The following is a 26,035-nucleotide window of genomic DNA, read 5'->3' on the forward strand; positions in this document are numbered from 1 at the left end:
GTAGTAAAACAACAGAAACATACCTGTAACTTTTATTTTAGTAATTAATGTATTACCAAAGTACTTTAATTAAAAGCATAAAATATTTATAACCATTATCTAAATCTTTACTAACCAGTCCAAAATCTCAGGAATATCTTATTTTATGTATAAATATTTATCACTTTATCTATAATCAGCAGAAACATGCTAAATTTAAGAAATACAAAGGAAGAGGTAGAAGTCCATCATTATGCCTTCATCCTGGGAAATCTCTCACTCTCAATCAGACCAAAACAGATGATTACCTTATAATACAGAAATAATCCCATGAGATCTCTAAATTTTACCCCATTGTCTTTAGCCCAGCATTTCCATCTTAATATAGACATTAACTTGACCTAAGTCATTGGATGTGGCTAAGGGAAAACTCTAAATTCCCATCAAACATTGACAGTTTGTGGAGCCTCTTCCATAAGTAAGACTGACAGAGTAGTTCTCATAGAAGTCATCCTGCCACAGCTGGCTCCCAGAAACCACAATTTGGAAAAATTGAACAAAACATCTCAAGGGTTCTCTATTCAGTGCTATCTTTGGCTCTCAGAATTAGAAACTTCAGTGAAGGATATAAAATGCCGCTGAGATCTGCTTGTTCTTAGAACAGGAGTCATCACTCTATACTTAGCTTGAATTTTTTTTATATTTCTGTAGTTGTCTGCAAAATAATTGTATGCACATTTTATCTTTGAGTATTACATGTGAGATTTTAAAGAAGTATTTTTCTGGGAACTAAAACTATCATTGCTAGACAAAGAATATGATCTGGCCTGCTAGATAGTTATTTTTAAATAAACTAATCCACACTTTAGATCCAGCAGTTCTACTTCTAGGACCACTAAGGTGAACATTCACAATGGTCAAAAAGATATGTCCATACATATTGACCACAATGCTACTTAATCTGAAACAGTAATCCATTTTAAACAGGTATTAATATATATGCTCATACAATGGATATTGTGTAGCCATAGTATTTTTTTTTCATTGACTGAAAAATATCCATTATACATTAGCTTTTGAAAGTTAGGTTATAAAGAAGTTTGTAGTATATGATCCCACTTTGATAAAATTTTGTATGCAAGCCATACATATACAAACAAATTTGGGAAAGATGCCACCAAAATATTAATAGTAGTTAAATATGGCACACTAATTAGGGATGCATTATTTACATTTTAGGAAAATATAAGCACAATTTTTAAACTGCTCTTTTCCACTTGCACTTGCTATTTCTTATTTGACATAATCATCTATGATTAAGTATACTGGAAATATCCACTTCCAACTTCAAATCCTGGAAAAATATTATCACTTTAAAAACAGCATCATATATTACTCACTGTCTCTTGAACTTCAGCAACTTCTGAATATGGCAAGATCTAAAAAAAAAATACATTTTCTCAGGAGTGATTTAATCTCATGTACCTGAATCTGAATCTAAAGAGCACCCATAGTTTAAGTGGTAAAATAATCTTTTTACATATAAAGGGGGGGGGCACAATGTACTTTTACACTAGAAACTGAATTCTTACTTTTAAAAAAATTCTGAGGCTTCAGAAAATTATAGTCAATCTATCAACCTGTGAAGTTCTCTCTGGAATGTTCTGGGAGGGATTTCATTTTTCACCCTCTATGTATATATTAATTCTATTACCTTTTCCCCTTGCAAGTCCTTTCCTCCTTTAGTTTCTAAAATACACCATTGCTCTGGCTTCCCTTCTCCTATTTTTCTGTCTCCTTTGTCCTCTCATTCAAAAAATAAATGGCCATAACCAGTGTGTAGCCTCGACTACGTGTTCTTTTTCTATCTGCTCTTTTCTTAAAAAGATTCCATTCACATTCAATACTCATTTATTACTTGTATTCAAATAACTTCCAAGTTTCTTCTTTAGCCCTAGAATATCTTCAAAACATTTCTTCCCTTTTTCCCTTTTTTGTTTTGGTGGTACTGGTGTTTTGAACTCAGGGCCATAAGGAAAGCACTCTACCGCTTGAGCCACACCTCCAGCCCTCCACAGCATTTCTCCCCGTATGTTTGGACATTATTATAAATTAACTTTCAGTTTTAAAATTCTGTTAACAAAAGAGGAGTTTAAGCTGTTTTAGAAAGCATCTTTATGTCAAAAATAGCACCAATTAGCTTTCTTTCAAAAATGCTCCCACACAGATTTGCCCATATTTCTTTCAGTCTGTTAGACCTAAATCCTGAGTCATCTGAGACTCTTTTCCCTCCCAACATTTGACCAAGTAAGTTCTGATTATTTTCAACTGTACAGTGTCTGTCTCACATCCAGTCTTTTCTTTCATTTTCCATTAATACCACCTAGGTAAGTGCCACATCACCTCATCTCTCAACTTTTGTTTCTCCTTTTCAATAGGTGTTCCTGCATTCAGTTTCACCATGCTCACTCATTTACTATGCTAAGTATTTGAATTAAAAAATTGATACAGATATGGTACATGTAGGTACTGAATTCTTCAAATGTGACTAGTGAGACTGAGGAACTAAGTTTTTAAAATTTGATTTAGTTACAGGTGGCAAATGGCTACCTACTAGACAATGCAGGTCCAGCACAACCTTACTTTCCCCAGCTCAAATATAACTGATGACTCACTCTTTACCACTGACGACAACTCCTTTTCTCAAAATTGTACCCTTCCTTTGTTTCCAACCTATTTTCTCTTCTTTCTCTGCTGTCTCTCTACTTGGCTCACTTCACATAGTGCCCCCTAAGATAGTTATTCCCCAAGCCTGCAGCCTAGAATCAACAAGCTCTCCACTCAGATGACTCCACTGACTTGATTTTTACAAGTGCTCCATTCACCAACTCCTCAAATTAGTCCCTCACTTAACCTCTACTGAGCTGTAGACATGTAAGATCATTCCAACTACCCTCTTAGTGAACTCATTCTTTTTATATCAAATATAGCATCACATCCTTAGAAAGGATTTTCCTGTCCTCCGGCTCCAGGCATAAACAATGGATATAAGAACCAGTGTTCTTAATGCATATTTCTATTTTCAGGAAGGACGGCAGGAGAGAACCCAGAGTTCCATGTATTCCTCACAACGCTGACCCTGTACCTCCATCTTCCTGACTGAGGAACTGAAAAGATCCTTCACTTATTTCCTCCAACCCCTAACACTCCAGTCTAACCACCACAATCTGCTCAAAATACATGAGAGCTCTATACTTGGTTCTTATCTCTGCTCAGAAAGCATCCTTCAGAACTCTGCACAAAAGCTACTTCATCAAAAGGCTTTCATGATTATTCCCAGAAAATACCACTTATCCCTTATTCTACTGTTCTCTAGCCTTAGTATCATGCTTTATTTTTCATCACAGTGACCACCACAATAATACATATTTATGTGTTTTAGTCTTTCTCCATTCAAACATTAGCTATACTGGAGAATTTGGGCTATTTTGTTCAGTGCTATATTCCTGAAAGCAAGAAGAGACCTTGGCACATGGCACATTACAGACAATCAACAAACACTGAATGAATAAATGCTTAATAATTACTATAATCCTAATACCTAGTGAATAATTTCTTATATGTAGTTTTCTGAATTCCTCTGTTTATTAAATGAATCATTTTAAGTTCTCTTATGGCAAAAACAAGTCTTGCTCATCTTTGTATTTTTAAAAACTTAATATACTACTTGTTTAATAGAATCCTTAAGTTTTAAGTTCGAAGCCTAACTATCACTATTTGCTAGGTGGCCCTGAATAAATATTTTGAATTTAGTTTTCTTATTTGCTCATGAGATCAATTACAGTCTTAAAATCCTGTTATCACTAACAAGTCAACATAGACATTTACCTCCATCTAAGAACATCCTTAATTGTAATCCACAGTATATTCAGATTTTCTTTCATTGTTAGTCTTTGGCTATATGTCCAAATTCCACTGCTAGAAATTCTCCCATCCTTTTTCTTAAATAATTCTGTCCTACATTATTTAACATTGTTACAGATTTACCATTCGTTTTTGGTAACAGAGCATAAGTTATATTTCTTCTGGTACTGGTAGTCTTTTGCCATGATTTAATCAGCCTCCTTCATCAAAGTTCTCACATACAAAATTAATCAATATGATTTTCACTTGTAACTAATGGCATTCAGGTACTATGATTGCTGGGGAAATCTGTGGTCATGAAACAAGAAAAAAGTTAACTGCCTATTAAAGAATTAAACCTATGACCCTGGAATTTGACTTCATATAACAGTTTCCTCTAAATCTGACCTAATAAGCAATAGTTGCCTAAAAAGGTTATGAAATAACTTCACACCAAAACCATATTTATCATATCACAATCATGCAGGTAAGATAAGAGAATAGTTACCTGAGATGTTCGAGTATATAAATATTCAGTGTGTATTGCTTAATCTTATGATGTGATTAAATCATTTTGATTTTCAGTCTGAAATACAAACTTTCTTACTTGGAATTTCATTTTCACAAATTCTTTCTATTCTTTACACAGATACATGATACATTCTAAACTTTATCAGGACCAGGATCTGATTTAAGACATAAGAACTGAATAAGAAATACTTTCTTTCCTTTATAGGAAGGGAATTTCTATTTCTAATAAATCACTGATTTAGTATACCATGCTGAATACTATCAAACCAAAGGCAATATTGCTAATATGGAAATGTCAGTTTCAATGACTCCTAATTCTGCCACACAAAAGAATGTGGTTAGAACCTACTCTTTATGTCTCAACAAACATGTAGTACCTAAATCTCAAACTATTTACCCCAGATAGAAAAAGCAAAATTAGTTTTACAGAAAAAAAAAGTTCGGATTAAATAGATCATGTATCACATATTTTTTAAAGTATACCTTATATTATATGATGAATGTAAAAACTTGAAAAGTTTTTACAGTTTATCACATAAAAATATCTGCCTTAACATGCAATGACATGAATAACAGAATATCTGTATTTAAATTTTAACACTGCACACTGATTAGATCAGACCGTTAGCAAATTGCACTTTCAAGACTCAGTTTCTTCATTTTTAAAATCAGAGAATATCTATGTTAGACAGTATTATAGAGGTTTAAGGTACATGACACAAAGTCCAGGGCAGGTCCCCTCCCCCACAGCCTTAATCATCTATAGTGACTACTATTTCATTCCATTCTTCTACAGGGTTGACTTACTGGTTTCCACAAATGAGTGAGAACATGATATATTTGTCTTTCTGTGTTCAACTTAACATAATGCTCTTTAGTCCCATTCATGTTTCTCCAAATAACATTTCATTCTTTTTGTGGTAGTATTTCAGTGTATATACTTTGGAGGAGCAGTACTGAGGTTTGAACTCACGGCCTCACACCTTGAGCCACAGCCTCCCAGTTCTTTTTTGCTTTAGTTTGTTTTCAGATAATGTCTGGAGCTTTTGCCTGGGCTAGCCTCGAACCATGATTGTCCCTTCTCCACCTCCTAAGTAGCTGGGATTACTCATTGTGTATACTTTTGTATCTTGATTCCATCTTAGCCTGCCAATTTCTTCATGCTTTACCAGCTAAACATACTTTCCATATATAACTGGGCTAAACTGCAAGGAAAGCCATTTCAATGAGCTTTGAAGGAACTATTTTAAATGAAAACATTCTTTCTAATCTTAGTTGAGTCAAATGCTGACGCTTAGCAATTATTTCCTTTGATGCTAATTTCCTATTAGAGTCCCCATAGTGCCTTTCTTTCTGGTTAACTCCGTATCTCAGCAGTTGAACCAGTGTTGCACACTTTACTAAGATAATCAAAACTTACCAGCATGAGTTCCACTACCTTTCCTCTTTATGTCAAAGTTTCTCAATATTCCAATATCATGCAACATGTTTCTCTATAAACTGAAGGTAACAGAATATTGAGAAAAGTGAACTTCCCTTCAGCGCTATGTAATTATGTCCACATTTGGTAACAGAGTTTTTCAGAAGAAAAAAGAGATAATGAAAATAAAATGAAATTGGTGAAGACAACATAATCCCAAATTTGAATGGAAATTTAAGTATCCATGATGTATTTTTATAATCACACACAAACCCCTTTCCTAGTTTATCTACACTGAGGACCTAAAAACAATGACCAAGCCAGCAGCAATAAACAACCTTACAACCCAGACTGTTCTCTAAAAAAAACAGTTTCAACAGTAAGAAACCAAGACTCCTATAAAGATGGCTGATTACCAGTCTAGGGCAGAACATTCATACAATGAACCTGGCTATTCTATCTTCTCAGAGAGGGAGGAAGTTGCCAAAGATGGGTAATGTGCTGTCAAAAAGTCTCTGGAACCAACATGCTTAAGTTCATAGTGCCAAAGAAGTACTACAAACAAAACCCTAGTCTGTGTAGTTGACTTAATCAAATTAAGTATGTTAAAAACCTAGAAGTCTGTAACTCAAATAAAAAAATCATCATTCACTTTTGAAGCATGCTAGGAATCAACTCAAAACTCAGAGCGAGCAAAGAGAATTAAAAATGTATGTTTTTCTATAGGAACTACACCTCATATCAATCATATTAGTTGTTGTAAAAAGTTCTAATTTTTCACAATTCCAGCCAACAAGAACATCACCACTTTATAATCCCTTATGAATTAATGGAACTAGGAATGCTCAATCACCAGCTGCTTAAAACAATTAAGTGAAACACTAGTAAACTTTAATATGGACGTGGCAGATTGTATTTTCCAAAGACAGTCATAACAGTAACACCCATTCCACATGTGCTTCTAGAACAGGAAAGCTAGTTCTCATGGGTTGGCTACTATTTTTTGCAAATAAAGTTTTAAGGGAACACAGTTGTGACTATTCATTTACACATAGTCTATGTCTGCCTTCATACTAGAATAGTAAAGTTCAGTAACTGCAACAAAGATTGCATATTAGCACTTGGATACAGGTATCTCAAACTCAGTATGTAAAGAACTGAATTCATTTTCCCCAATCTGCTCTTCTTTCTGTATTATCTCCTTTTGAATGATATTTGCCACTTAATCATAAAACACAAAACCAGGAAGTCACTAAACTGCTCCTTAACCCTTATTCTCCCTCATATATACCCTCTCCCATCCCACAATGGTAGGTCCATGACAAAATCCTAAAGATTATACATACTTCAAGGTTCATATTTATTCTTTATTTCCCTTGCTATTACTGGTTTTATTTGTCTGGTGAACCTCTTACACTTCAGCAAATTATCTTCCCTACAGATATCATGGAGATCCTTCCAAAATGTGTATTGTGATTAGATTCCTGAAGTCTTGAAAATCCACTTCAATTATTTTGCTATTGGTAGGCTCTCCTAGTTCACCACAACTAAAGAGAAAAACAGCCTTGTCTTCACAGCTCTTCACAAAATGGCTGATTTTATTTAAGTCATGTCTTCTTCCACACAGCCATCAGTCCTGCACCGTACAATGTGACAAACTGAAAGCTGCTTTCATCTCTCTGAATACACCACGCTGGGGCACAACTTATATTTCCTCTCATCCCTCCATATATGATGCCACTCACCTTCATTAGGCAGGAAAATGCCTAAGTTCTTTGCTTGCATTGCCTCCTCCAGGAAAACTTTCCTGACATAATTTTCTCCTCTCCTTTAAAATAACTGACTTTTCTGGTCCATTTTGCATCATACATGGTCATCTATCCATTCATATTACCTCACCCACAGTATGTATTAATGCCCTAAAACTCACGAAAGAAAATGCCACCTGATATGCAAAGACTAGAGATCAAGTCCTAACTCCATTTTCTACTTGTTATAGAACTCTGGAAAAGCTACCTAATTTCTCTTAATCCTGACTCTGTATGTGTAAAATGAGGAAATGACCATCTTCACATTCTTGTTAAGATATGATGTGTTCAATATGCATAAAGTACTCTGTATTACAATTTATCTTTAGTATCTTCCTGAAACCACACATGGAATCTTCAGGTCCTGTTGATACATACCTCTAATTCCTTTCACATAGTTTCAGTTCTGTGACTGAAGCGCCCTGGAAGTTCTAACTGCTTTTTACCTAGATCGCACAATGATATGCTAACTTATTCCCTGAGCTGGCCACCTCTATTTCTATTGTCAGCTTTACTTGCATATTGAAATCACCTAGCATACTTTAGGTACTGATATGTGCATCTCATCCTTTGAGAGTCTAATTCAACTAAACAGGGGTACAGCCATACATTGAAATTTAATTTAAAAAATGAGTTGATTGTCCTTTGAATAGTTCAAAACTTTGTCAAGATGATTTTCCTAAACCACAACTTTGAACAGGTTAATGTCTGGCTCAAAAAAAAAAAAAGAAAAGAAAACAGTTATCTTAAAAGCAAAAATCTCACAGTAAAAAATACTGTTCAGGGTCCTGTAAGATCTGATTCTAACATAGGTGAGATGTACTACAGGAAAATAATAAAAGCTCGGCTTCTAGAACCAAAATGTATACCAGCTCTGCTACTTACTAGTTGTGCAACCTTGAGAAACTTACCTATCTCTATGCCCTCATCCATTACAGAAGAGTAATGATTCTGTCGTAAGAATGTTGTGAAGATTAAATGAGTTTATCTGTGAAGGATTAGAATAGTTTCTGGCACAAATTAGTGATCATTCATTTCTTCTACTTTTATTTTCTATAAACTCCCCTAATGCAACAAACAGTATTGTCTGTGAGACCTAAAACCTAGCAACGTATTACATGTGTAAAATGTTCCCAATAAGGGAGATTCATTTACTGAATTCAATATGTAAATGTTTAACCAGAATTAAATTTTATGTATATACATATGTTGTATTCTCTTTCTCTCTCCCAAGCTTGCTCTTGTTCCTGTTTTCATCAAATTAACCTTAAGACAATTTCTAAAGCAGCTTATAAGCTGCTTTAATGAAAACCTACTAAGTTGAAGTCTGAATAAAACTTTCATTGTTCTACTGTTGCTAAACAGACAGGTGATTTTGTTGGACTTCTAATCAAATTTTATCATCATGTACTTCCACCAGCAAGCTTAAATTTCTAATCGTGCATATTCTTCTCTGAAGATTTATTAAAAATTATTTTAATATTAATGTAAATAACTTTAATTGGTAAAATTATTTTAATTAGCATAATTAACTTTAATTATATATTACTTACAAGAAGTTCTTGTAGCCAAGTGCCAGTGGCTCACACCAATGATCTTAGCTGCTTAGGAGGATAAGATCAGGAGGATCACAGTTCGAGGCCAGCCTGGGCAAATAATTCTTGAGACCTCATCTCCAAAATAACCAGAGCAAAATGGACTGAAGGTGTGGCTCAAGCAGTAAAGCACCTGCTCTGCAAACATGAAGCCTGAATTCAAACTCCAGTCCCACCAAAAAAAAAAAAAAGGGAAGAAGCCCTTGTGTTGCTTAGGAAAGTAGTGATGATGATGGAAAAATCTCCAGTCCTAATCTTTAAAAACTGAGTAAATGAATTACTTATAGATATTGAAAAAAATAATGTCTTAAAGCCAGTTCTCCTCCCCAAGTCTAGCTTACTAAAACAAGTAGCTTTCTCTATTTTCAAGTTAACTAATTTCACTATCTATACTGAGTAATATACATAATATATTTACTTGGGTGGTTCCTTAATAATTCTACTTTTGATTTTTAAACTGAGCATGACATGTGGCAAAGATCTTAATATGAACAAAATGTACAACAGTACTCCTGTTCTTCGGATTCTTTCTTTGGTCCACTTTCAGTCACTCTGAGAACACAAAGAAAGTAGGAAAGAAACCAATTACTTTGCAAGTAGGAACTGAAACACTAGTGAAGTAACCTTTCCTCTCCCCAACACATCCCAAGAAATAGATGGGTGGGATGCAACCTCAGAATAATAAAAACTAGGCACCAGTGGCTCATGCCTATAATCCTAGCTACTTGGGGAGCTGAGAGAGAGCATAAGGATCTAGGTTCGAGGTCAGCCTGGGGAAACAGTTCTCAAGACCCCCATCTCCAAAATAACAAAATGGACTGAAGGCGTGGCTCAAGTGGTAGAGCTTCTGCTTTGCTCTAAATTCAAACCCCAGTCCCACCAAAAATAAAAAGAACATGATGAGTTGAGTGCCACAGGTAGAGGAAAAGGCCAGGGAATGGGGGTAGAAAGGAGAGTTGGGAGCCAGCTCTTTTCTTCCTAAAATACTGTCTTAGATAGTTCATTGCCTACCCAGTGTTTACTATAGCAAGATAACATGATTTAATATGAGCAGAGGCATTAAAAACCATCCCAAACATTTTCTTTTTAAATTTTATACATGCCCAATTCTAGTATTTACGTTTCAAACAAGTTAGACAAAAGAGACTGACCACTACTTTCCAATGCCTTTTCCTCAAAATAAGCTAAATGATTACACCTAAGGAAGCAGTTTGTGGAAAACAACTATTCTCAGAGCAAAAATACAGAAAAGTTCCCGAGAAACAAAATATATGAGTGCAAAGGAAAAAAATGAGGAATGGTAAAGCTGTGGTTTTATTAAGAGATTCTCTACATAGTCAAAAACTAGTCCCTGGATTCTTATTTTCTACCTAGGACACTATCAGACAGGGCAGTTAAAATTCCCAGTAAATTATCATTTTCAAGAGATTACAAGCTCACAAACAAAAATAATGCCCTAAAGAGCCCAAGAACTATGAAAGGCAAACAGAACAATCTTGGTCAAAGGAGAGAAAATTAGGGATCAAACTCATCAAAAACCTAAAATACCGTAAGAAATATGTTCAAAAAGATACAGAAGGATAAAGGATAAAAATCGAAGCATGAATAAGCAATAAAATAGGTGACAATGCTGGGCATAAAAATATAATAGTAAAATAAAATATAACAGGGTTGAACAGAAAAATGAATATGATCCAGTAATAAATGAATAAACTGGAAGACTATCACAGAATTCAATGAAAAGCCCTCAGGAAAGGAAAAATGGAAAATATTGAAGAAAATTAAGCAGAATGGAAGAACAAGGCAAAAGTGTCACATTGACAAAACAGAAGGCCCAAAAGGAACACATGACAGAATTTAAATTATAACAGAACATTAAATTTTTAATAATTTTTAAAACCTATGCAAAATGGATACATTTACAAAAACCATCACTCTAAAGACTACCCAAGTCTCACCTCATCTACAGATTTAGCTCTACCAAGAATGGAAGAAAAGACAAAATCCAACAACCTATTTATTTACAGAAGCTATGAATTAGATAAAATATTAAAACTAACAGTAACAAATAAGTAGGCATTCAACATCTGTTAAATGTCAAAATGAAAAAGAAACAAAACAAAAACAAACTTCTTAAACTTATATAGATTATGTCTTAACATAAGGTACAATTATGAAGTTATCACCATTTCCTCAATCCTGAAAGCCCTGTCATTTCTTCCTTCTACCCTTTCCCCCTCATTAATTTGGGGGTTCCATTTTTCATATAAACAAACTATCAATTATTCTTTCTTAAAATGTTAAGTTGCCTAAGGTTTAGATGAGTAAGTCTCAAACTTTTGGATCTCACATCTCTTTACACTCTTAGAAATTATAAAGTACTCCAAAGAGCTGTTTATGTGAATTATACTCATTGACATTTCCTGTATTAAAAAATTAAAATGGAGAATTGACTACCTCAGCCAGGTGATCACAGCAAAAGTGGTAAGATTTGTACATGATGAAAATGACTTCTGAGATATTTCTCCCTAAAACCCCTAAGACCAGTCTCATAGTGAGAAAACCCTAGAAAAACTCCAAAAGAGAGAGACTGTGCAAAATACCTGACCAATACCCCTCAAATCTGTCAAGGTTTATTAAAAACAAGGTAAGTCAGATCAACTGTCACACCCTAGAAAAGCCTAAGAAGACAGAAAAACTAAATGTAATGTGGCATTCCTGGATGGGACACTAGAACAGAAAAAGGACATTAGACAAAATTAAGGAACTATGAATCAAGCATGAACTTCAGTTAATAATAATAATGAATCAATGAAGCTTCCTTAACTGTATCACGTATGCCATATCAATATAACAAGATAATGGAGGAAAGTGAAAACAAGTATATGGGAACTCTATTCTACTTTTATAAGTTTTCTGTAACCTAAACTGTGCTAAAAGGACATTTATTTAAAAAATAAAAACACCCCTTACAACGGAATAAGCAAATGTGAAAACTGAAGAATTTACAAGCACACATTTCAATAGACACCAAATTGATATCATCATAGCTTATGTTTTGTCTGGAAAACTGTATTGTCCACTTGTGGGAGAACAAAAAAAGCAAACATATCAAATATCAAGGTAATATTATAAAACTAATTTTGACCTCACACAGTGTCTCAAAGAATCTTTGGGGACCCAAGGTTGGACACTTCAATACGATCTCCAAACAAATGGAAAAGCAAGATTTCTGGCTGGGTTCTTCAACAAAAACTGCTGGGAAAACTGGTTAACGGTCTGCAAAAAACTGAAACTAGATCCATGTTTATCACCCTATACCAGTATTAACTCAAAATGGATCAAGGATCTTAATATCAGACCCCAAATTCTAAAGTTGGTACAGGAAAGAGTAGGAAATACTTTGGAACTAAAAGGTATAGGCAAGGACTTTCTCAATGGAACCCCAGCAGCTCAGCAACTAAGAGAAAGCATAGATAAATGGGACTTCATGAAACTAAAAAGCTTCTGCTCAACAAAAGAAATGGTCTCTAAACTGAAGAGAACACCCACAGAGTGGGAGAAAATATTTGCCAGCTACACATCAGACAAAGGACTGATAACTAGAATATATAGGGAACTCAAAAAACTAAATTCTCCCAAAATTAATGAACCAATAAAGAAATGGGCAAGTGAACTAAACAGAACTTTCTCGAAAGAAGAAATTCAAATGGCCAAAAAACACATGAAAAAATGCTCACCATCTCTAGCAATAAAGAAAATGCAAATTAAAACCACACTAAGATTCCACCTCACTCCTGTTAGAATAACATCATAATAATACCACTAACAACAGGTGTTGGCGAGGATGCGGGGAAAAATGAAGCCTTTTACACTACTGGTGGGAATGTAAACTAGTACAACCACTATGGAAAAAAATTTGGAGGATTCTTAAAAATCTAAACACAGATCTGCCATATGATCCAGCAATACCACTCTTGGGGATATACTCAAAAGAATGTGACACAGGTTACTCCAGAGGCACCTGCACACCCATGTTTATTGCAGCACTATTCACAATAGCCAAGTTATGGAAACAGCCAAGATGCCCCACTTCTGACAAACGGATTAAGAAAATGTGGTATTTATACACAATGGAATTTTATGCAGCCATGAAGAAGAATGAAATCTTATTATATACAGGTAAATGGATGGAACTGGAGAACATCATTCTGAGTGAGGTTAGCCTGGCCCAAAAGACCAAAAATCATACATTCTCCCTCATATGTGGACATTAGATCAAGGGCAAACACAACAAGGGGATTGCATTTTGATCACATGATAAAGCGAGTACGCTCAAGGAAGGTATGAGGATAGGTAAAACACCCAAAAAACTAGCTAGCATTTGTTGCCCTCAACGCAGAGAAACTAAAGCAGATACTTTAAAGCAACTGAGGCCAATAGGAGAAGGAGACCAGGAACTAGAGAAAAGGTTAGCTCGAGAAGAATTAATTTAGAAGGTAACACACATGTACGGGAAAGCAATGCGAGTAAACTTCCTTTATAGCTATCCTTATCTCAACTAGCAAAAACCCTTGGTCCTTCCTATTATTGCTTATACTCTCTCTTCAACAAAATTAGAGATAAGGGTAAAATAGTTTCTGCCTGGTAGCAAGAGGTTAGGAGAGGAGAGGGAGGGGGCGGGGTAAGGGAGGGGACTGGCGGAAGGGGTGAGAAATGACCCAAACATTGTATGCACATATGAATAAAAGAAAAAAAAAAGATTTCTGGCTGAGAATTCTGCTGTCATACTGTATATACCACTGGCTATTCTTCTTATTTTTCCCCTAAATTTACTAAAGAGTTCCAAACAATACCTGGCAGATTGTGTGTTTGTGTTTGTGTGTGTGTATGTGTGTGTGTGTGTGTGTGTGTGTGTGTGTGTATTGGTGGCTGTGGGTTTTGTTTTGTTGGCGGGGGGGGGGGGGGGGGAGTGAGACTGGGATTTGAACTTAGGGCTCCACACTAGCAAAGCAGGCACTCTACCACTTGAACTACACCTCCAGTCCATTTTTCTCTGGTTATTTTGGAGATGGGGGTTTCTTTATCTATTTGCCATGAATGGACTCAAATCACAATCCTCCCAATTTCAGTCTCCCAAGTAGCTACGATTACAGGTGTGACCACCAGCACCCAACACAGTATTGGTCTTCAACTCAGGGCCTCAAGCTTTAGGTAGGAGGTCTATCATTTGAGCCACACCTCCAGCCCTTTTTCTCCTTTGTTTTTTTTTCAGGTAAGGTCCTTGTGCTTTTGTCCAGGACCAGCCTCAGACAGTGATCCTCCTACCCATGCATTCCAGTACCTGAGATTACAGGTACACACCATAATACCCAGTTGTTTTGTTGAGGGGAGGCTCACTAACTTCTTTGCCCAGGATGGCCTCAGACTGCAATCTTCCTGATCTCTGCCTCCCAATAGCTAGGATTATAGGAGTGAGCTAATTCTGACTCTTACAGTCAGAAAAAAATTGTTTCCCAAAGATACCTATATTTTAATCTCTCAAATCTGTAAATGTTACCTTACCTGGTAACAGAGACTTGGGAGAAGAAGTTAAAGATCTTGAGACAGGGTATTTATAACAAAAGAACAAAAACAGCAACATTTGAAAAATGTGACTAACTCAAAATAATACTTGATGTACCAAAAACTGGAGGCACATCCATTAATTTGCAGGTATACTTATACAAGATCTTCAATGCTGCCAATGTTATAGGTAGTCAGACTTCTCAGAATATGATTTTAAAAGTGTTCAATAAGCTCAAATAATATGTCAGTTTCACTTTATGATCACTAAATCTGAGTAGTCATGAATAACCTCATAAGGATATAAAAAATCAGTTTTAGGAAGTTGGATCATCTCTCAGCTCATTAAGCAAGAACCTCATTGATCACATCCTAAGAACTGCAGAACTAATTCATCTTGTAGTTCCTTCCACTTGCCAAAGCCTCGGATTCAAACCACTCAATTAAAATTAGAATCTTGAAGATTTCTTCAGTTGAGGGCCACTAATTAATACTGCAAAGATTCGTGCATATTTTAAAATGTTTATTCTCTTCTGAAGTCACTTACATAATAAATTTTAAAACAGTAAAAGATTCTGTCCTCCAATAAACTTTATAAAGCAGTTTACTCTGGTAATAGATTTCAAAAGGCATACGACTTTCTTTAAGGTGAGAAATATACTCAAATTTTAATGTAATAGAATATGCTACTCCATTAGTCTACTTCAATATATTCATAAAACTTTTACTCCAATTCTTTAGGTATTTCTTGAAGGTTAATTTCTCAAGTGATATAAATTGTGGCCTTTTAAAAAATATTTTAGGGGAGGGTGAATGGAGAGGGTGATGGAGGGTAAATATAGTTGATGTACTTTATATACTTCTATGAAAATAGAATAATGAAACCTGTTTTAAGATGGGGGAAGATGGGTGAGGGAGAATGATGGTGTGGGTGACCATAAGCAAGGTCATTACAAGCATATGTGGAAATGTCACAATGAATCAGGCTCGGGTGGCTCATGCCCGTAATCCTAGCGAACTAGGAGTCTGAGATTGCAAAGATCATGGTTGGAGGCCAGACAGAAGAAATAGTTCTTGAGACCCCATCTCCAAAATAACCACAGCAAAATAGACTAGAGGGGTGACTCAAGCAATAAAGCACCTGCTTTACAAGTACAAAACCCTGAATTCAAACCCCAGTCCCACCTCCCCAAAAAAAGACACAATGAAACACCATGTACAACTAATATATGCTCATAAAAATGTTAAAAATATAAAATACAAAACATTTTAATGTTATCTATTAAATGTGCATTTGTGTCCTACAGTATACAAGCACCCAAACAGAGACAGATTCATCCTATACTTTTCATTTTCTACCACTTAAGACAAACAACATTACCACAAAAATAGAACTATGTGCAACTAGAATGAGGTTTTAAATCCCATTTGTACAAAATATAGAAATGAACACTAAACTCAAATTTAAACTCAGATTTAGTTCAAGCTTTCATAACTCCATACCAATTACTAAAATAGTCTCTTAATTAATGCCTTTAGATCCCTCACTCCTGCAAGTATATTCCACTTTCAGATTTATCTTATCCACCCACACAAAAATATTCAATGACTTATCATTACCTATATAATCAAGTCCAAAAATCCTTGCTCTGGCACTCCAAGCATTCCATAAATTTGGTCTTTATCTGCCATATGAATCATCCTTCTCATAAACACCATTCCCCTCCAATCTATCTTACTTGATTTTTCTACTCATTTTACCCTAAACTTTGCTCAATTAATTTCCCATTCAGTCTTACTTCCTGCTACTCTCCAAGCCTAAAATGCTTTTCTTGCTTATTTTCAATCCTATGATCCCTACTTACTTGTGATATTCAGAGTTAATATTCTCTTAAGTTAGGCGCCGATGGCTCACGCCTATAATCCTAGCTACGAGGCAGAGATCAGGAGGATTGTGGTTCAAAACCAGCCCAGGCAAATAGCTCATGAGACACTATCTGGAAAAAACCCGCCACAAAAAAGGGCTGGCAGAGTGGCTCAAGGTGAAGGCCCTGAGTTCAAGCCCCAGTACCACCAAACAAAATATTAAAATAAAAATTAAAGTTTATATTCTCTTAAGAAAACTTTTCAAACTACTCCAATATACAGTAACCAGATTTCTGACTTCTAGTCATTTACATATCTGGAGAGGCTTAAAAGTAAGTTGTTTTAAAAATAACAATAGCCACTTTCATTTAATGGATGCTTATAATGTGTGCAGCATTATAATAGGTACTTTAAAGATATATTTTTCAATTAATACTCAAAACAACTCCAAGAGGTAGAGATTACAATATCTTTATTTAATAGATAAGGAAGCTATAAACCTAGAGAATTTAATTTGCTACCCAAGTCACACAACTAAGTGACAGAGCTCAGATTTTAATATGTAGCTAAAGGTCTTATACAGTCCATGTTCTTACCCACCTCTTCCATATCTAAATAGTAACTAGCTTAGGCCATATGGTCCAAAGGTGATACTTTACATAGTTAAAGTAGTTAACAATAAACAGTTAACTCAAAAGTGGACCTCAACACTAGTTTCTTTTTTTTTATTATATTCATATGTGCATACAATGTTTCTCCCCCTTTTCCCCCCTCCATCACCTCCCTCCCTTACCCCCCCAACCCCTCGTTACCAGGTAGAAACTATTTTACCCTTATCTCTAATTTTGTTGAAGAGAGAGTATAAGCAATAATAGGAAGGAACAAGGGTTTTTGCTAGTTGAGATAAGGATAGCTATACAGGGAGTTGACTCGCACTGATTTCCTATGCATGTGTGTTACCTTCTAAATTAATTCTTCTCAAACTAACCTTTTCTCTAGTTCCTGCTCTTCTTCTCCTATTGGCCTCAGTTGCTTTAAAGTATCTGCTTTAGTTTCTCTGCATTGAGGGCAACAAATGCTAGCTAGTTTTTTGGGTGTTTTACCTATCCTCATACCTTCCTTGTGTGCTCTCGCTTTATCATGTGATCAAAGTCCAATCCCCTTGTTGTGTTTGCCCTTGATCTAATGTCCACATATGAGGGAGAACATACACTTTTTGGTCTTTTGGGCCAGGCTAATCTCACTCAGAATGATGTTCTCCAGTTCCATCCATTTACCTGTGAATGATAACATTTCATTCTTCATGGCTGCATAAAATTCCATTGTGAATAAATACCACATTTTCTTAATCCATTCGTCGGTGGTGGGGCATCTTGGCTGTTTCCATAACTTGGCTATTGTGAATAGTGCTGCAATAAACATGGGTGTGCAGGTGCCTCTGGAGTAACCTGTGTCACATTCTTTTGAGTATATCCCCAAGAGTGGTATAGCTGGATCATATGGCAGATCTGTGTTTAGATTTTTAAGAATCCTCCAAAATTTTTTCCATAGTGGTTGTACTAGTTTACATTCCCACCAGCAGTGTAAGAGGGTTCCTTTTTCCCCATATCCTTGCCAACACCTGTTGTTAGTGGTGTTGCTAATGATGGCTATTCTAATGGGGGTGAGGTCAACACTAGTTTCAAATACAGAATATTTCTGTAGTTTATACTGAAATTATTGGTATTATTCTGTTTTAAATGAGCTATAATGTTTCATAGAAGAAACTTAATGAATAAGATTTGTTTTCACTACTTTTAAAACATCATCGCTCCAACTTGTCAATATCAACAGAGTATCAATGAACACTAATTGAAGCAGTCTGGGAATGCTATTATAGAATTTAATACTATATATTAAAATATCTACTTTGAAAGGTAACAAAAACTTGTGATTCTATTCAGAAAAAAACTTGTAGGTAACACTGTAGTGGAAAAGTATTCAGAAACAGACAGAGCTTAGTTCTACCACTTAAGTTGTAAGAAGATAATTACCTTCCCTGAGCATGATTTTCTATCTATTAAAGCGACAGTAAACAAATATGTACCTTTTTAATGGCTGTTAGATGATAGTGAAATGAAGTGTATTCTCAGAAAATAACATTATATTATTATTTTGCAGTATTAGGGATCAAACTAAGAGCCTCACATATGTCCCTCTGAGCTATGCTCCCCAGCCCTATAAGAACCTGAGAAATTCTAATGGCTTTAAAAAAATAAGTTTATGGTTAACATCATGTTCTAAAGTCAAGGTTTATTCCTAAATATTTTTCTGAAATTACAGTAAAAATAAAATAATCTACCATCAGTTTTCCATTTATAGTTATCACAACAATAATCTTACTAAGTAAAGTTAATTCCATGCCCATTCTATTCTCTATTAAGAAGCAATCACTTTAAAGTTTAACTTTTTTGATTATTTAAGAAACCAAAACATGTCTGACCCAGAAATTCAAAAAAAGATTGGGACCAAGTTTATACAAGTCAGCAAAATTGCATTTTGCTATTAATCATTAGACTGTTCCTACAGGGGCCTGAACAAAGGACAATTACTAAATTAAAAAATAATGGCTCTTATTGCTACAGCAAGGTAGAGTTAGCCTCTACCTTATTCTAATAACATAAATCACCTAATAAACGATAAAGCTACCAGCTGACTACATTTTACTGAGGGGCACTCTTACATTAGGTAAAAGAAGCATGATTTGAGATTTGTAGGCATTTAATTTCTTCAACTGTTAACAATCTCTTGATTTTGCTAAAGACAGAAAGGTTTCAGGAAAACAAATACAACTATTATATTATATCAGTACATCTAACACAATATGGCTGGGAAGGTAAAGAGATAGGAGATGAGCTAAAAAAAAAAAAACAGAAAACCAGGCTGTGCTCCAAAACAAGTTGTAATTCTCATGCCAATAGGAGGTTGAAGTATTACTTTTTAAATACTTTTTTAAAGTTTGACTTTATATATTTAAGAATAAAGTTATGGCTTACATCAAACACTCTAGAGGTATAGATCATATAGTTCCTTATTATGCTATATTTGAAGTACTCACCGGTGTTCTGTCAGGTTCTCCATCTGCTAAACCTGCCTCCATAATGGAAGAAAATAGGTTTATGCTTCACTTTCCATTAATGTTTAGCCATCCTGTAAGTCTGGAAACCCTAGAAGAAGAAAATCACATGGATTACAACTGGTATAAAGTTGTGTTAAGTGGAAAATAAACCATTGAGAATGTTATGAAAGAGAAATCATTTTAAGCTGGGTTATGGGAAAATCAATAATGGAAAAAACAGATTTTGACCTGGGCTCAAAGAATGGTAAAGACCCGAAGGAAAAAAAGAAAAAAATATTCCAAGTGAAGAAGATAGCAAAAAGCAAGGTTAAACTAGTGAGACTGTCCAAAATTTAAAAAGATGTTTAAATCTTTTCATTGTATTCCACTTCTAATTAAAGAAATGTTAGTTTTTCATTATCACATTGGTGAAAACTAAGAAGCATGCTAACATTCAACATGGGTGATATTCTAATACACTTTTGTGATGAGAATATAAACCACAACAGCTTTTTAGGGATAAAATAAATATGCTTTTATCCAGCAATTTCAAGGCTCGGAATCTTTCCATAGATATACAAATGCACAGAAACATATTTTTAAAAACATATCCAACAAAATAGTAGACATGATGAGCAAAAACTAGAGAAACCTTCATGGTGATCATTAGGAACATCTGTAAATGATATTACAGACATAAAAATGGAGTATCAGAAAACAATTTTTTAAAAGTGAGGCAGATCTATAAATACCAAACTAGAAAGAAGAAAATATGTTGAGTGGAAAAAGCAAATGACAGTGTTAAATATAAAATACTCTTTGTTCTTGTGTGTTCTTGTGTATCAACTTCTGCCATGAATATGTATTGCCTTTTCATTTATTATTAGTTTGAAAAGTCTTTGAAGCATGTCTTCATCATGACTTTTTCAACTTTTAACTAAAAACCTTTGACCGGAACTCACATAGTAACTATATGCACGCAGATGTCTCAACTAATCTCTCTGATAATTCATCCTTAAAAAGCTGACTAACAAAACCCCAAATAACTATTAGTAGACTTTTAGTCATTTCATGGAGTTTTAAAACTATTTTCTCATTTTTGTAGGTATAAAAGGCTGTACTGCAATACAGTACAGCCTTTTAAAACATTTAAAAACATTAATTGGACTTTGGAGGGCTGGAATTTTTGTTTTGTTGATATAACCAATAAGATTAGCCTAAGAGGCTACAGTGATTTCCAACTTCAGAACCTTATATAAGCTTCCCCACTACAGGTATTACAATTCTTTGTAATTATTCATTCTCATGAGTCTCTCTCTTCAAGGACAGAAACTGTTGTTTTATTGATCTGTGTACTCAGTATCAGTATCAGGGAGATATTAAATTTAATAACTTGTTACACTGAACGAATACTGCCAACTCAATTATTGGGATAGCAAATAAAACGATAATACAAAACATTAGATGATACAAAAATTATTTTTGACTATGCATGTATACTGAAATTAGTATCTGAACTTGAAGAGACATTACATTCTAGAATTTTTCAATATTAAAAACAAAATAGGGCCACATGATGGCAGGTTGCTCACAGGCACAACTTCCCTGAGGGTCCACAAATTTGAAAGAAAACCTCAGGTTTGTGGCTACAAGATTAAGTGAGCGATTTAGTATGCTAAAAAAATGAAGGTGTGAGTATAAGAACAAACCATAGGTAGAGCTACCGACTTCTAAGCCTCCGCAAGTACAAATCCACCATGGGTATGGACCTGAACCTGCTCCACCTCACATCCCAGACTGAGTTTTTGTTTCTTGGTTTTTTTTTATTTCCTGCCTTAACCTTCCCACTCACAAAGAACCCCCGTTGTACAAAGCAATGGATCAGAGAGCTAAGAGCCTGGCCCAAGCCAAGGGAGAGTAGCCAACCTCCAGCTTGCATCCCCTTTGAGACCACATAGACCAGCCAACAAACCAATCAAGTGAGCTAGCCAGTTTCAGTCCTGACGGCTACCACACAGATCAGCTAAGTAAGAAGGAGCAAATCCAGCCAACCTATGAGAAATCTGGGGGCTAAACTGGCAGAATGTAAACCCCCACCCACCTCCAAGAAAACCTATGGCTAAGTGGACTGATTGAAGACTCCCAAACTTTCCCAGTGGGGGCAAACTGAAGCCACTCAGCCCAGTTTCTCTATCCAAAGTTGAGGGAGGAACCCAGCAAGCTACCACACAGGCCAGCTCAACGAGCAGCAGCAAATTCAGGCAAGCCCCTAGAAATATGGAAGCTAAGTGGGCTGAATCTGACCACCCAAGAAAACCTTTGGCAAAGTAGACTGATTGAAGGCTCCTAGACTGGCCCAACAGAGGTAAGCTGAAGCCACTCAGCCCAGCTCAGCTCCAGGAAAACTATCTGCATGTAGAAGAATGAAACTAGATCCCTGTCTTTCACTCTGTACTGATATCAATCAAAGTGGATCAAAGATCTTAAAAAGTTGAAATTATTATAGGAAAGAATAGGAAAAACACTGGAACATGTAGATATAGGCAATAACTTCCTGAATGGAAATCCAATAGCTCAACAATTAAGAGAAAGGACTGACAAGTGGGACTACATCAAACTAACAGTATTCTGCACAACAAAGTAAACAGTCACCAGATTGAAGAGAGACAGCCTATAAAATGGAAGAAAGTCTTTGTCAGCTATCCATCTAACAAGGGTTATTAAGCCAGAGTTTATAAAGAGTTCAAAGTACTAAACTCCCAAAGAATCAACAAACCTATTTATGAAATGGGTAAATAAACTAAACAGGAATTTTTCAAAGGAAAATGTACAATTGGCCAATAAATACATGAAGAAATGCTCAACATCCCGGGCCATAAAGAAAATGGAAATCAAAACTATAATAAAAATTTCACCTCACTCCAGTTAGAATGGCTTTCATTGTTATAGAAAAGTATATCACTGGTATATATCTCAGTTCCTATGTCAGGCAAGAGAAGAATTCAGATGAGGCTTAAATGTAGTGAAAATGACAGTAAAGTTTATTAGAAAGGGAGTATACTTTCAATAGACTTAAAGTGATCATCTTTAGAGTGAGAACAACGAAATCAGCACTTGGAGTTGGAATACCAATTCTACCCCTGGGCATACATCAACCCCTGGTTCATTTGGCCCTTTGGATAGGGCTCCTAGGCCTAGGTCTTTTAGATTAACCTAAGTGTGAAATTCTCAGTCCTTGATCTATCTGTGTAAAATTCTCAGCTCTAATCTATCTGATAGAGACTACTTGTGAGAAACTTCTAGTCCCTGGTCTGATACAATTACCTGTGTAAAATTCTTAGTCAATGCTCTATCAGACGTCCAGGGTGCAGCTCTTGGGCCTGGGTCTTTGTCTTGTTAAGTTAAAAGCCATTACCTGTGTAAACTACTAGCCCCAGCCTAGCTGTTGTTTAGGGTGTAGATTAGGCTTTAAGTTAAAGGCTGACTTCAATGCATACAGTTATATCCCCTGGCCTCTAGTCTACTTTGATTTTAACAGACCTGTGGAGCTTAATTACAATGATCTTCTTCCTCATGTGGTCACAATGTGTGTCTAACTGCTACCTATCATCATCAAGAACACAAACAAAAAATAATGTTGGCAAGGATGGGCGAAGAGGCAGCCTTATACACTTGATGGAATGTAAATTAGTATAACCACTATGGAAAGCAGTATAGAGGTTCCTAAAAAACTAACAATAGAACTACTTTATAATCCAGCAATACCACTCGTGGGCATACATCTGAAGGAATGTAAGTCAGGATACAATACAGACACTTGCACACCCATGTTTAATACAGCACTGTTCACAATAGTCAAACTATGGAAACGGCCCAGATGCCCTACAACTGATGAATGGATTAAGACAATATGATACATATATGTAATTAATATGTCACTATATTGTTTATATATATGACATATTATATATATATCAATTATATATAATAAAATGACATATACATATATTTATCACAATAGAGTGTTAGTCATAAAGAAAAGTGAAATTTTATATGTCATATGCAGATAAAAGGACAGAACTGGAGATCATCATGTTAAGTGATCATGTTAAGTCACATTCAGAAAGACAAAGATAATATGTTTTCTCTCATATGTGGAAGACAACCCTGGATCCAAAAGGGAAACAAACTTGTACCCAAATACAAACATGATCATATATGTGTATGTATAGAATGTTTGCAATAGTAGGACTGTCTGAGGGGCATAAGGGGTAGAGGGAAAGGAAATGAGAATGGCAGAGAGTGAATAATATCGAAATACATTGCATCAGTATAGGAAAAAGGCGTAACAAAACACACTGAAATCTGTTGAATAATAGGGATAGAGGAGAAAAGGTAAGGGAGAGTAATAGAGGGAGTTATCTGCTTAAAGTACAATAAATTCACCGATGAAATACCATGGTGAAACCCCTTTGAACATTGAATATACACTAAAAAGTGAAAGACAAGAATGTAAAATAGGTCCTGTTGGGGGGAGGAGGGATATTGGTGGAGGGAGGGTGAATATGGTTGAGACAATTTACATACTTCTATTAATATAGAACAAAGAAATGTGTTGAAAGGGGAAGAGAGGTGAGAGAGAATGATGGTGCGGATGAACCTAACCAAGGTACATTGTAAGTATACACTGAAATGTCACAATGTTGTGGCAATGTAGTCAAAGGAGAAACCAAGCGACACTAAGAGGAGTGGAGAACTCAGATTTTAATTTTACGCTAGTGGGCCCAGACTTGTGCCTGTGTCTGAGCCCTGAACAAAGGATTCACAGGATATTCACAGGATAAGGCAGTGCAGGGCATCAGATTACAAGGAATGTGCTCTCCCATAAAGTAGGGCTAGTAGTGGGTTAGAGACCTAAGGTTTAAATAAGAACAGCTGTGGAGTCCTGCTTTGGAAAGTTTATTTACAAGTGGAGAAAAGAAAGGCAGGAATGGGTGCTTAGCTCTGCATGGTGCCTTTCATCTTGGTCCTGAACTTTTGCATGGCTCTAATGGGCAATTCCTCACAGCTCTGTCAGAGGTTACAGCTTTTAATTGACAGTTTACCATGTTTTACAACCCTGTTTCAAGGCTATCTTCCTCTTCAACAACAAAACCAGAACTACTAATATATGCTAATAAAAATGTTTTTAAAAGTAATGAAACTTCTTTAGGAAGTTTTTACTTCAAAAATGTTACCAATGTTCGCATCATTTGTATTTCATTTTAGGGATCTATTCATTACTAGCCTTTGTACTAGATAGTTCAAATATATCAATAAGCAAAACAAAAAGACTTTTCTTATGGCACCTTATAGTCTAGAAGGAGAAGACAGAAAATGAATATAATAAGTTATATTAGAAAATAGTGCTAGGAAAAATCATTGAAAAGATGACATCTGATCAAAGATTTGAAATAGGGAGGAAACTATGGTCATGTGGATATCTGAGGGAGTTTTCAGATCAAAGGAAATGCCAGTGTAGAAGTATAACTTATATTAGAAGACAGCAAGGTGATCACAGAGATAAGGAAAGTAGGTCACATTTGGTCTTATAAGCCATTGTAGATCTTAGCTTTTTACTCTTAAGTGGTATAAGAAGCCACTGAACAGTTCTGAGCACAAGCTGACACTTTGTAGTTTCTGTCTGTATCGATTATAACTGTAATAGGAGAAGGGTAGAAATTGAGAATTCAGCTAAAAGAATATTGCAGTAATCTAGAAGACCAAAGATGTAGATGAGTGCCATCAAGATACCAAAGAGTAGCAGAATTCTATGTGTATTTTCAAGATAGAAGCAATAGAATGAAGGAATGACTATGCAGTGTGAAAGAAAAAGAAATTGAGAACCACACACATTTTTTTTAAACAACAAAGATTTTTGGTTTGAATACTGGAAGGATAACTGCCATCAAAAAAGATGGGAAGACTTCTTGAGATGTACTGTTTATTGGTTTCTGACTTTTTTTTTTTTTAAAGCTGTTGGTGTTTCTTTGAAGGGACAGAACAGAGGATATTAGAAATTTGTTTGGGGAAATCAATTTGAGAAGTGTATTCTATGGTCAAGTGCACATATTTAGCAGGCAGTTGGATGTAAGAGTTTGGAACTCAAAGAAGAGTTCTAGGCTGGAGATAAAATTTGGGGAGATGGCGTATTGAGGACATTGGAAGTCATGAGACTAAATCAGATCAACAGGATAGTGGATCCAAAGGATGGATTTCAGAACATCTCAGG

General features: G+C 35.4%; 1 protein-coding gene across 13 annotated transcripts in view; it reads right to left on the reverse strand.

Moving 5' to 3' along the window:
- The window catches only part of Osbpl8 (oxysterol binding protein like 8), a 243,010-nt gene that overhangs the window by 94,224 nt on the left and 122,751 nt on the right, over positions 1-26,035 (reverse strand). For 6 of the 13 annotated variants that reach the window (XM_074083967.1, XM_074083972.1, XM_074083969.1 and 3 more), the window contains one exon: positions 19,765-19,873. In XM_074083967.1, the coding sequence (XP_073940068.1) occupies positions 19,765-19,806 (42 nt within the window). In that variant the 5' untranslated portion in view covers positions 19,807-19,873. Of the gene's footprint in view, positions 1-1,379; positions 1,419-19,764; positions 19,874-26,035 lie in introns of those variants that run through there. The other 7 variants (XM_074083963.1, XM_074083964.1, XM_074083965.1 and 4 more) reach the window with 2 other exon arrangements.

This window comes from Castor canadensis, chromosome 8 (genome assembly GCF_047511655.1).
Source record: "Castor canadensis chromosome 8, mCasCan1.hap1v2, whole genome shotgun sequence".
NCBI lineage: Eukaryota > Metazoa > Chordata > Mammalia > Rodentia > Castoridae > Castor > Castor canadensis.